Source organism: Sycon ciliatum, chromosome 4 (assembly GCF_964019385.1).
Source record: "Sycon ciliatum chromosome 4, ocSycCili1.1, whole genome shotgun sequence".
NCBI classification, from domain to species: domain Eukaryota; kingdom Metazoa; phylum Porifera; class Calcarea; order Leucosolenida; family Sycettidae; genus Sycon; species Sycon ciliatum.
In genome coordinates, this window is record NC_088646.1 from 32,011,116 (window position 1) to 32,024,076 (window position 12,961).

A 12,961-nucleotide genomic window follows, 5' to 3' on the forward strand; every position below is an offset into this window, starting at 1 on the left:
AAAATGCTGGCTGTTTATGACAGTATGACTAGATGTACAATGTAGCTCTCTTGTATGGTACTTAACCCCTGCTATAAATGTGTTGTTTAGGAAGACTGGTGTATTGTGCAAGTCATAAAGAAGAAATGGGGCAGATACACGACTTACAATTTTCAAAAACCAGTTTCGTGTTATGTGTAATTTGTGTCAAAATTGTAGTATTTAGACATGACAATATCATTGGCTGTACTTCTCTAATATGGTACATAACCCCTGCTAATGTGTTATTTAGGCAGACTGGACCATTGTGCAAGTCATAAAGAAGAAATGGGGCAGAGTGACTTACATTTTTCAAAACCTGGCTTCGTGTTATGTCAACTTATGTGTAATTTGTGTCAAAATTGTAGTATTTCAACATGACAATATCACTGGCTGTACTTCTCTTATATGGTACTTAACCCCTGCTATAAATGTGTTGTTTAGGAAGACTGGTGTATTGTGCAAGTCATAAAGAAGAAATGGGGCAGATACACGACTTACAATTTTCAAAAACCAGCTTCGTGTTATGTGCAATTTGGGTCAATTTTTAGTATTCGGGTTAACCTAGGATACGACTCTGAACAGTTCTGAACAGTTACCGCAACACTACACGCCGTCTCATAACTGCTGCTGTTGCCATCACTGCTATCAAGTAGTTCGGACATGGCAGGAGCTAAAAAAATTGCTGGTACGAGTCGTAGTCTTTCAAAGAATACTGGCGTGTGATGGGCTGTATTAAAAGGAAATGTGCTGCCTCAAAAATTTCAAAAACTAGACACCCATGCGGCACGCTTGGAGGTGAAGTACAGAAGGCGAGTCGATCCGAGTATGACCTTTCGGACTAGATTGGACTGAACTATTCCAAAAATAACAACGAGGGGTCACGGGTAGGCCTCCGCGGAATATGCTCGTATTTTTACCGATAATTCCTTTGAGCATTGCTCAAAATTTCGACCGATTATTCCCGTAATTCCACCAATAATTCTCAAAATAATGCTTTTTTTTCTTCCCTTTTTTTGCAGATACCGTACCGCGTACGGGTTTTTGCCACTTGTACGGGCAAAAAAATCACGGTTCGTGTGAAACTCGGGTGGAAGCTTTTTTTTTCTTTCTTTTTTGGAATACCGGGCGATCAACTTCAGGATCACAAGCTTTTTGGTACAAATCAGGGCGTTATAAACGGAAAAAAAATTGAAAAAAGGGGGGCATTGCTCAAATTTTACCGATTATTCCACAAAAATTGCCAATAATGCCTGTTTTTAAAAATCACACCGATAATTCCCGAAATTATGCCGGCACATTCCGCGGAGGCCTAGTCACGGGTGCGAGTCAACCCCTGTGACACGGATTTCTGTGCCGTGTCACCTCCCTAGTTTGAGTACGACTCCCTGGTTTAGTCCCACAATCTGCGATAAAATGATCAGCTGTAGCACCTACTCCACTTTTATGTTTATGTATCTATGTCATTCGGATCTTCCCAAGTTGTACATTGTACTGTTGAGATACCGAATTCAAATAAATCAATACCAATACCAAATACCATGGGCACACACATGCACGTGTACACACACACACATACACACACACACACACACACACACACACACACACACACACACACACACACACACACACACACACACACACACACACACTGTATACATTAAAATTATATTATTACTCTAATAGGGGAAGAGAGTACAGTCCGTATCGCCTATAAGGTTGGCGGCTATAGTAATATACCGGATATAGTGATCAATTTCTCAAATTCATTTTCATTTGCCATAACTAAGTATACACAGTTATCGCGTATAGTTATAATCGTCTATAGTAATATATCGCCTATAGTGATCAAATTCATATTTCAAAAGACCTTTATTACAATATTTTTGCATCGGTTATAGTGATAGATGTAAAATCAAGCGATGTTAGAGGAGAACAGGGTGTTACTTCTTCGTGAAGAACTTGTCCAGTGAGTGTTGTTTGGTGAGTTTTGCTCGTACAAGTTGCCAAATATGCCTCCATCATGAGGAAATGCTGATTTTCTGTGTCAGGAGCTACAGCCAGCTACATGACATTGTACATGTGTGTAGTGCGTATGTGCACGGCGCGCTGAGTCGTATATTGCATGCAGTATCGGTCATAGTAATATATCGCTTATAGCGATAAAATGCTCAGATTCAAACACCAACGCTATAGGCGATACTGACTGTATTGGAAGCTTTAATAAGCCAGCATGGAAAAGGGTCTCAAAGCCATGAAACACAACAGCAAAGCTGAGGCGCATACTGTTGCAACTACATGCACAGTGTTCTCGCTCTAGATCGTGCTGGAGTCCTGGGGATAACATTGTATGACTTCTTGCGAGCTGGCTGTACTCATGAACCTGGCTAGGCATGGCAGTCAGTGCAATTTCATCGAGACGGTGGTAGTACACAAGGCGCACTACACGCACACAACTGGCCAGTTGGTCAAGTTTCCAACGAGAAGTCTTGCAAAGTCTACACCAGCAGGATGCCGGACGCATTGTTTTTCACGAATTTCAGGAACAGCTACACCGGTGCCCAGCATAGTCCTTTCCCAGACAACCTTCGGGTCAGCGGTGCGGTGGTCAGCGTAGTTGCTGGCGTTGAGGCAGGCTGCCGTAAACGAATATGTATTATAAAATACTTTCATATCGCGCGGGTAGTTTCGGTGTTGCTGTCGCGGGCCCACCTCAACCAGCACTTCTCGATACTGGTTGCAAAGGTCAGGCACAAGAGATGATGCAAGTAGATTTGAAATTCCGGCTGATGCCCACCAGGTAGCATTATCAAACTTCGCACTGTACGGCAGCAGGAATTCCACACTGGTGCGATGGACGGCAAATACAAGGTTGTCGATTTGGCATCGGCGAACACACGGGAAATTGCGCAGTGTCCAATTGAATGGGTCCTGATTGCCAGGGTCATTATTGAATACAATCCCTGCCCGCATTGGTCGATCTCGGATTAACAGCTGATTGAACAGGTGCATTGGATAATCATCATTGTCCTCAACAATGACCATATGTGGATCGTCCTTCTGGCGATAGCTTAGAAACACATCTTCATCAAAGAAGATAAAGAACTCAAACTTCCATCCTTGATCCATTTCCCATTGGTAAGCCTCTTGCAGTTGGTGGTTACGGCCTGTTGTCCACGTGGAATTGGGATAAAACGTGCTTCGGAAAGTCTCTCCTAATCTGGGTTGTAACTTAGCGGTGACATCAACCTTCCAAGATGTATACAACAATGATACATTCTCCCATTCCGACCGGTTCATCCACGACTCCTTTGGGAAACCATCGCCCATCACTATATAGAGGAACGTGGCAGGAGATATAGCCATTGATGAGCACGGTGCTTTCAATCCCAGAGGTAGCTGCTTCATTGGACAGTCCCAACTCGCACCATTAGCGGACTGCAGCATGCGGAGACCACCGGCGGCACCTACACCCTGACTCTGGTTGGCAGAATAGAATCCGAAGCCACCAAGCAGTGGGACGCGGCGTTGGAGTGGACGGAAATAAATTACCGCCGTGGGCAGCCAGATGACGAACAGAAAGATGCACACTGATAACTGTAGCCACAGTCTTGTACCACAGCAGCGCCGGTGAAGGTACACAGCTGAGACCAACATAATGATCGGGCTGCTAACTGTTACTCATTCATTCATGATCGTATTCATTCACTCATCATTCATTCGCATTATATTAATTTATAGGGCTAGGAAGAACTGGAACTAGTCTACTGTAATTGAACTATAAGTATACGAGCTTGACACGCTAGCGCTATTACTCGACAGGGCTTCCATACAGTCATCAAAGCAGCAGCTGCTCCTCCCCACTCCATATCGTCAGCATGTCACTGTCGAAGTAATTTTGCTGATGCCGGCATGTACGTAAAACTCGATATGTTCACAGACGACTGGCTGCCTTTCTGACTAGCACTTCTGTGCTATCATTTTCGGTCGGCGATACTCACTAAAGTAAGCTATAAGGTCAATCATAAACAGGTACCGTATTATCTCTAATATAAGCACAGTCTCCAATAATAGCACGTCTCCAATAATTGGGGCGGCATTCAAAAAATGAAGTGCTCAGTCTCCATTATAAGCAGGGAGTATTGTGCTACTCCTGATTATAACTTATAAGGCCAAACTAAAGAAGGTGTACGTGTGTGGTTCGACTAACATGGACATTTTTTTTACGGGCGGGCGGGCGGATTTTTTTTTTTTAATATATATTTTTAGTACATGTAAATACACTGTATACGCGTATCGAGTAGACTCTACTACCAGCACAAGGCAGCAGTCGTACCACTCACTGCACTGCACTGCAGTACAACTACAAGTCAAGTCCAAAAGGAGCCGCCTGCGTCCGCAGACTCACGCCGCACAGCACGTAGACGTGGACGTGTTCAGTCCACGTACGTCAGTCACACGACAGCCCGCCGAAAAAAAGTTACGGTCGGGCTGAAATTGTACGGTCGGTCGGGTGAGTCGAACCACACACCTTCTTTAGTTTGGCCTAATAATTATTATTATAAGTGTTACGAAATTCGATTCGCTTATTATTTACATCCGTTGTTGTTCCTGGTCTCGCTGTCTTGTCTTGTCCGGTGTCAAATATGGTCTGCTGTCTGTACGGGAGTGATGCGGGGTGTGCAGTATATGGGTGTGATGTGTATGACGTGGTGTATGTAGTATATGCGTTGTCAGAGAGTGTGGATCTGCTTCTGCCTGAGTGAGTGCGTTTGTCTAACTAGTTGTCGCGCATGCGTGGATTATGTGGAGCATGCGCTGTGCGAGTCGAGTTCGGGTGTGAGGGAGTGGTGTGATTCGTCCACGATGTTGTTGTCTTGGTTCTAGTCACATGTATCGTACGTACTGGTCGCTCATTGGTCGTTTCGATGTGTTCGCCGTTTCTCTGTTTATTACTGTTGGTTGTTTATTATTTCGTGGTCTTTCTTCCCCGCTCGCTTCGCCATCAGTTCTGGTTTTGATAAAGTATTCTTGGAGCCGACAAATGAGTCAACGAACCGTTGTGTGGTGTGAAGGTAAAGGGGTGGGGAGAAATTCCGTAACAGTGGCGCCCGACGTGGACTCGAGTTCCACAACTTACTACGAGCGACCTACCAAAGGGACGGAACTACTCCTCTCGTAAGTGTGCCTTGCTTGCCTCGTTCTGTTTTTTTCTCTTCGCGTTGTTTCTTTGCTTTTTTTCGCCGCCGCGATTTCTTTGGTTTCTTCTTTTTTTGACCAAGGCTTGGCCTTGGGGAGTCCCTTTGCGTTTTGCCGTTTCCTTTGCTTCTCCTTCCTCCCACTTAGTTCGTCATCATGACGGAGCCTGGCAGATGGTTGCTTCCACGCCCGTTCCATGGACGCCCAGAGGAAAGCCTGGCGGCTTACCTGCGAGATTATGATTCCTGCTTGAAGACCAACGGCTACGTCGCCCCTCCAGCCGAGGGAGAAGCAGACCCTAACCGAACTAGACTCGACCAAATGCGTATCTTTCTGCTACAACGCGGACTACAGGGACCGGCGGCTCTTGTCCTTGAATCCTTATCGGACGAAGACCGTGACGATCCTGTCAAGCTGCGAGCAGCCTTAGTGGCCCGCTTCGGAGATAAAGGAAAGGAGGCAGTACGCCAAGCGGAGCTCCAGGCCAGACGAAGGACACCCGGTGAGTCGATTCCAGAACTGGGTGATGCCATCTCCATTTTAGCCGCCCGTGCCTTTCCGGGGGCCTCTCGTGATGTGTTGGGGGCTGTTGCCACTAGGGCTTTCTTGGATGCATTGGAACCCACCTTGGGCAATAGGGTAGCCGATTTTGAGCCTGTCAATATTGATGCCGCTGTGCGTAAGGCCGTTGTGCTCGAAGCTAGGAGTAATGCATCTTCTTTAGAACTAAGCCAAGGGGTTCTGAACGTGGCTGCCCCCGCTTCAACTGAGATAGCTGATTTGAAGGCCACTGTAGCTGACTTGGCCGCCGCTGTCCATACCCTAACACGGGCTGAACCAACTAGACCACCACGTCCTCCTGCTTGCTTTCATTGTGGAATAACGGGTCACTTCAAACGAGACTGTAGGAAATTCAAATATGAAATGTCACAACGTAATTCACAGGCGTATGGTTCATCTGCTCCTCAACCTCCGCACAGCTATTCATCACAGGGTCAACATTTAAACGGGCCCCGGCAGCGTTAGACCCGCCCGTTGCCGAGAACACTCTTATTCAAGGGTCAGATGATGCACATGTTTGTACCGTACCTCAGGCTGTTGCGTTTTCCTCTTCCGTTCTTTCCTCCCCAGGGGTCCCGCTCGACCGTGCACCGGAGTATACGGCCCTGCCTCCTTCCAACGAGCCCGATCCAACCGCCACCGTAACGACGGCTGGGGTTTGCCCGGTCAGCACGGCCATGTATTGCTCCGGTAAGATCACTTTTGCCGATACCACTGTTCCACTGACGGTCCTGGTAGATTCGGGGGCTAGTGTCACATTAATCGATTCCTCTGTTGTACCCTCCCATGTTCGATCATCTTTGCGTCCCACTAGCTCCATTGGCGTTGGGGCCTTGTATAGTGCTAATGGTACATCAATAACTTCTTTAGGAGTGGTGACTGGGATGTTTCAGCTGGGGTCTCTCCGGTTTGAGGGACCAGTGATCGTAGTTGACGATTTACGAGAATCATGCCTACTAGGCGCTGATCTGTTGAGGAAACATAAGATATCTATTTCTATGGATCCGTCGCCCACTCTTGTCATGGGGCCAGAATCCACCCCGATCTTGTCTTCTCGTTACACTGCAAATATCGGCTCCACCTCTTGGTTTCAACATACTTGGTCTGGGGTCGTGTTTCTCTTAGGCTTACTCGCTATCCTGGGGTTAAGCATTTTGGATGGGATTGGTACTTGGTTTTCCCTCCCACGTCTCCACGCCATCACCTCCCTTTTCCAGGTTGTCCTGGGCAGTTTGTTCATAGCGGCGTTTACCCTCAAAGGGACATGGGGTTGTCCCCAACTGTGGCCTCAGTGTGGTAACCACCGACCCGACCCGCAGGGCCAACCTCCGGAATTCACTACTCTTTGTTCCTCCTCGTTGCTCTCTGTGCCCCCATGGTCAGTCCGGGTTGTGTATCTAGATCTTCCATTGGGATGGTCGGACCAGGAGGAATTTCTCCCCACCCCTTTACCTTCTCCTGTCGTCCCAGCCCGGCTAGCTCAGTCGGTAGAGCATGAGACTCTTAATCTCAGGGTCGTGGGTTCGAGCCCCACGTTGGGCGCCACTGTTACGGAATTTCTCCCCACCCCTTTACCTTCACACCACACAACGGTTCGTTGACTCATTTGTCGGCTCCAAGAATACTTTATCAAAACCAGAACTGATGGCGAAGCGAGCGGGGAAGAAAGACCACGAAATAATAAACAACCAACAGTAATGACGGATCAATCGCACAGTTTATTGTTAATTTTTGGACGACTTGGTACAGTTTCAGACTCCGTATCCAGCCTCAGACAGAGGATCGACGGCTGCCAGGTTCAGTGTAGAACTCCACATTGCTGAATGTTGAAAAAAAAAAAAAAAAAGAGAATATATGTCGTGGGACGACAGCGTCGTGGGACGACAGCGTCGTGGGACGACAGCGTCGTGGGACGACAGGATTGTCTGACATCAGAAAAGTGCGTGCACTTCTGGAGAACCTGACAACGGACGCGTTGTGTCGCTAACAAGAAGCTCCACGGAAGGCATGGACACAAGTAAAGGAAAACACAAGTAGATATACATACACTTACACATACATTTGCATTGAGGGTTTCGGCCGATATTTCTTTACACTCGGTTTTGGATGACAACGGGTATTATGAGTTTTTCGCCATGATAACTATCCACAATGCATTCGACACATCCGGGGGGGGGCAATGCGTGCCTTCCCGTACCTTGACCACCATTTGACACCGGACAAGACAAGACAGCGAGACCAGGGCAGAAATCGTACAGACGCTGGTTACAGATATGCTCAACACAGGTGTAGTGGAACCAAGCATGTCACCATGGGCCAGTCCCATTGTCTTAGTTCGAAAACCTGATGACTCTTTTCGTTTTTGTGTGGATTATCGGAAACTTAACAAATTAACCACCGCGGACGCTTTTCCTTTACCTAATATTGATGCCACCATGGATCACCTTGGGGGGGCAGAATTCTTTTCCACCCTAGACCTACAATCGGGGTATTGGCAAGTTCCCCTTAATCCAGAGGACAAACACAAGTCAGCATTTGTAACGCCACACGGACTTTATCAGTTCACTCGCATGCCGTTCGGGTTATCAAACGCCCCAGCCACGTTTCAAAGGTTAATGAATGCGGTCTTACGGGGGTTGTCGCCCATTTTCTGCCTCGTATATTTGGACGATATCATCATTTTTTCGAAGTCTTTTTCGGATCACATCACGCAACTAGAGACGGTCTTGAGTGCCTTACAGACGGCAGGTCTAAAAGTGAAACCATCTAAGTGCCAGTTCCTTAAACAAGAGGTCGCCTTCCTAGGGTTCGTCGTTTCTAAGTCTGGCTTACATGCTGATCCCCGCAAAATTGAGGCTGTCATGAACTGGAAGACACCAACGACGCTTACGGCTCTGCAAACTTTTCTAGGATTCGCCGGTTACTACCGCCGTTTTGTTCCCAACTTTAGTTCCATTGCGGCGCCACTCAATTCTCTTTGCAAAAAAGATGCCACATTCCACTGGTCCGGCCCTCAAGACACTGCTTTTCAGACACTCTGCAACGCCCTCACAAAAGCACCGGTATTGGCATTTCCGGATTTTACTCAACCTTTCCTCATTGACACGGATGCATCCAATACAGGCCTGGGTGCGGTTTTGTCCCAAGTGGGGCCCGATGGTAAAGAACATCCTATTGCATTCGCCAGCCGCAGTCTTAACCCGGCTGAACGAAACTACTCCGTCACTAGACGGGAGCTGTTGGCAGTGGTGTGGGCTTTACCCCACTTTAAAGTATACCTGATTTCTCAACCATTTTTGCTGCGTACAGACCATAGTAGTTTGAAATGGCTGCTCTCGTTTAAAGACCCGTCCGGACAACTTGCACGTTGGCAGCAAATTCTAGCTGAGTTTAATTTTGCTATCGAACACCGCCCGGGGGCCCGCCACCTAAACGCCGACGGTCTCTCTCGCGCCGACGATCCGCCATCTAGTCCAGCAACGGTTAATTTTATTACCACAGTCGATCCAGCACAGGTCAAACAAAACACACAAACAGACCCACACCTAAACCTAGTGATAGAAAGACTGCAGGCTCAAGAGGAGGCGTTACCAGGGGACCCCTATCCCGTTAAAGTTCTTCTCAACCAGGCGTCGTCTCTTGCAGTCGAGAATCACACTCTCTATCGTCAGCTACCCGGTCGTTCGGGCCGCCAATTAGTTGTGCCCACCGCCCTGAGACCCATGGTGCTAGAACTCGCTCACGCAAATCCTACGGCGGGTCACTTTGGCACAGAACGTACTCTACAACGTCTCCGCGATTTCTTTTACTGGCCTGGCTTATCAACCGAGGTACGCCTTTTTTGCGAAATTTGTCCAGAATGCGAAGTTTCCAAGTTTCCAACTCGAAAGAACAAAGCGCCACTTGGCACCATTAAAGTGGGTTTCCCTCTAGAGGTTATTGCTATGGACATTATGGGCCCATTCCCACTTTCTAAAAGCGGAAATCAATATGTACTTGTCATCGGAGATTATTTTACGAAGTGGCTCACAATCATTGGTATACCCGACCAGACCAGCGGTACCGTGGCCCGTGCTCTTATCAATAAATTGGTGTGTGTCCTTGGCGTCCCATACTCAATCCATACAGACCAGGGGTTAAGCTTCGAAAATGCTCTGATTCGGGACCTATGTACATTGTTAAACATCAAAAAGACGAAAACCACTCCCTACCGACCGCAGAGCGACGGCCTAGTAGAGAGAGCTAACAGGACTATCAAAGCCTCATTGAAAACCTTTATCTCTCACCTGAACGATGTCCCTCGGTGGGACGAATTTCTCCCTCTGGTTCAATTGGCTTACAACTCTTCTGTTCACACCGTTACAGGATTTACACCCGCGTTTCTTATGTTTGGTCGCGAACTCCGCCTTCCGCTGCACCTTATTTTTCCTATCCCTCGGGATAACGAACCAAACGTTGCTCTCTTTGTTCGCGATCTTCGCTTACGTCTCGCCGAATGTTTTCTTTTGGTCCGCCAACGGTTAAACCACAGACACAAAGTTGCTAAAACGGTGTACGACAGCAAGTGTAAAGTGCCGGTATATGTCATTAACTCTTATGTCTGGTTACATGCCCCACCCCCCAGAGGGGTCTCTCCTAAATTACATCGGTACTGGACGGGACCTTGGCAGATTAAGGGCATCACGGGTACCACAGTTGACCTAACTCGGGTGGGTCCCCTCCCCTCACCGCGACACATGCGGTCGACCTCGGTACATGTAGACAGGATTAAACCCGTCCGGGGGACAGTGACATTAGCCCCGGCAGCTCCCCCTGTTTCTCAATCCACACCAGTAGAAGAATCGGTGCCGGCACCATTTACCGTTAATCAGCCTACACCGGCCAACACAGCATCACGCCCGCGTCGGGAAGGTGCGCACCGCCCAGTTGGGTTTTATGCTCGGTTACATTCCGGACAACGGCCCGGGACAAACTAAGTCAATACGAGACGAAATCCGTAACATAGCCCTCCGTTCCGGCGAAAGCCATAACGGGGATTGACTCACCGGGTGGTTGTGCGCCCGACGAACGACCGCTGTCTCCCAACATGTGACGGGGCGAAGTCGAGTAGAGTCATGCCGTCAGTGTCCAGTAGAGTATCCACACCGTACTCGCGTGCACAATTGTAAATCATAGTCATAATATAAATTCGTAACATAACCCTCTCCTTTGCATAGCCCTCCCCTCCGTCTCACGGGGTAGACCGTGCTTCACCTACTGCCGTGTCCATTCAGATGTTATGAAGGCGCAGTGTATGAGCAATCAGTGAGGACAAACAAAACCTCACGACGGATCAATCGCACAGTTTATTGTTAATTTTTGGACGACTTGGTACAGTTTCAGACTCCGTATCCAGCCTCAGACAGAGGATCGACGGCTGCCAGGTTCAGTGTAGAACTCCACATTGCTGAATGTTGAAAAAAAAAAAAAAAAAAGAGAATATATGTCGTGGGACGACAGCGTCGTGGGACGACAGCGTCGTGGGACGACAGGATTGTCTGACATCAGAAAAGTGCGTGCACTTCTGGAGAACCTGACAACGGACGCGTTGTGTCGCTAACAAGAAGCTCCACGGAAGGCATGGACACAAGTAAAGGAAAACACAAGTAGATATACATACACTTACACATACATTTGCATTGAGGGTTTCGGCCGATATTTCTTTACACTCGGTTTTGGATGACAACGGGTATTATGAGTTTTTCGCCATGATAACTATCCACAATGCATTCGACACATCCGGGGGGGGGGCAATGCGTGCCTTCCCGTACCTTGACCACCATTTTTGCACATAAAAAAAAACAAAAACAAGACGACGGGAGGAGAGTGATGAGCGGGCGGCAGTCGTCGGGGACCGTGCAGAGTCTGAGCACGATGAGTGGGTCCCTTGGTTGTCTTGCCAGTTTGATAGAGAGGCGCAGTGTAGATCATGTACAGATCAGAACCAGCAGAATACAGCAGGCGGTCAATCGGTCAGTGAAGCAAACAACCTCGGCGCAGAGCCGGCATCAACATCTTTTTGTAACATTATTTGTATTACGACTATGATTTACGATTATTGTTTTCCGCATTCTGCCAGGGTCGGCAGTCGTCTTTCTAGTAAAGTTACCTAAGGCTAACGGAATTGTTACTGCCATGCTCTGCCTCTCTTATCTTTTCCTATTCCGAGGGCTCGAGCATTCCGGGACCCAGCCAGCATGATCTACAGCATCACCGGACAGGAAGGGACCAGATACCGAGAAGACTACAACTACAAGCAAACACCGAACCACCGGACCACCATGACACCTCTCATTGAGGTCATGGTCGAGGACGACCTACACATTTTATAAACCCTAATTCATAATTCACAATAGTAATCCCTATTCTTTGTAAGGAGTCGTGGTCGACTCCTCCCGTTAGGGGAGGCTGTGTTACGAAATTCGATTCGCTTATTATTTACATCCGTTGTTGTTCCTGGTCTCGCTGTCTTGTCTTGTCCGGTGTCAAATATGGTCTGCTGTCTGTACGGGAGTGATGCGGGGTGTGCAGTATATGGGTGTGATGTGTATGACGTGGTGTATGTAGTATATGCGTTGTCAGAGAGTGTGGATCTGCTTCTGCCTGAGTGAGTGCGTTTGTCTAACTAGTTGTCGCGCATGCGTGGATTATGTGGAGCATGCGCTGTGCGAGTCGAGTTCGGGTGTGAGGGAGTGGTGTGATTCGTCCACGATGTTGTTGTCTTGGTTCTAGTCACATGTATCGTACGTACTGGTCGCTCATTGGTCGTTTCGATGTGTTCGCCGTTTCTCTGTTTATTACTGTTGGTTGTTTATTATTTCGTGGTCTTTCTTCCCCGCTCGCTTCGCCATCAGTTCTGGTTTTGATAAAGTATTCTTGGAGCCGACAAATGAGTCAACGAACCGTTGTGTGGTGTGAAGGTAAAGGGGTGGGGAGAAATTCCGTAACATAAGCACACTGTGAAGTGCTCACTATACGTATGTAATCAAGCACGCTCATCGCGCTCAGGAGGTCATGATGGCTGAATCTTGCCCGAGCCTGCAACCCAAAGGCCGTAGGCCCGAGGGCTGCAGGCAAGGGCAAGATTCAGCCATCATGACAGACAGAGCGTGCTTGATTTGATTTCTTACCGCGCGAAGCA

General features: G+C 47.9%; 1 protein-coding gene and 1 non-coding gene across 4 annotated transcripts; both read left to right on the plus strand.

The window, feature by feature from the left end:
* Window positions 1–4,610: 4,610 nt before the first annotated feature.
* Window positions 4,611–12,690, plus strand: LOC135815678 (uncharacterized). 3 transcript variants are annotated; one of them, XR_010553318.1, is made up of 3 exons: window positions 4,611–5,199; window positions 6,352–6,471; window positions 11,990–12,690. XR_010553318.1 is itself a non-coding variant. In XM_065329001.1 (3 exons), exons 1-3 carry the CDS (start codon window positions 5,377–5,379, stop codon window positions 12,019–12,021), a joined length of 498 nt encoding a protein of 165 aa, XP_065185073.1. In that variant the 5' UTR covers window positions 5,234–5,376; the 3' UTR covers window positions 12,022–12,679. The 3 variants fall into 3 exon arrangements, 2 of the variants coding, with proteins under 2 accessions (XP_065185072.1, XP_065185073.1); XM_065329001.1 differs by lacking the exon at window positions 4,611–5,199 and adding an exon at window positions 5,234–5,722 and having other exon boundaries at window positions 11,990–12,679; XM_065329000.1 differs by lacking the exons at window positions 4,611–5,199; window positions 11,990–12,690 and adding an exon at window positions 5,222–5,722 and having other exon boundaries at window positions 6,352–7,397.
* Trnak-cuu (transfer RNA lysine (anticodon CUU)) lies at window positions 7,251–7,323 on the plus strand. The gene has a single exon. It is a non-coding gene; the product is annotated as a tRNA-Lys (tRNA).
* Window positions 12,691–12,961: the final 271 nt, after the last annotated feature.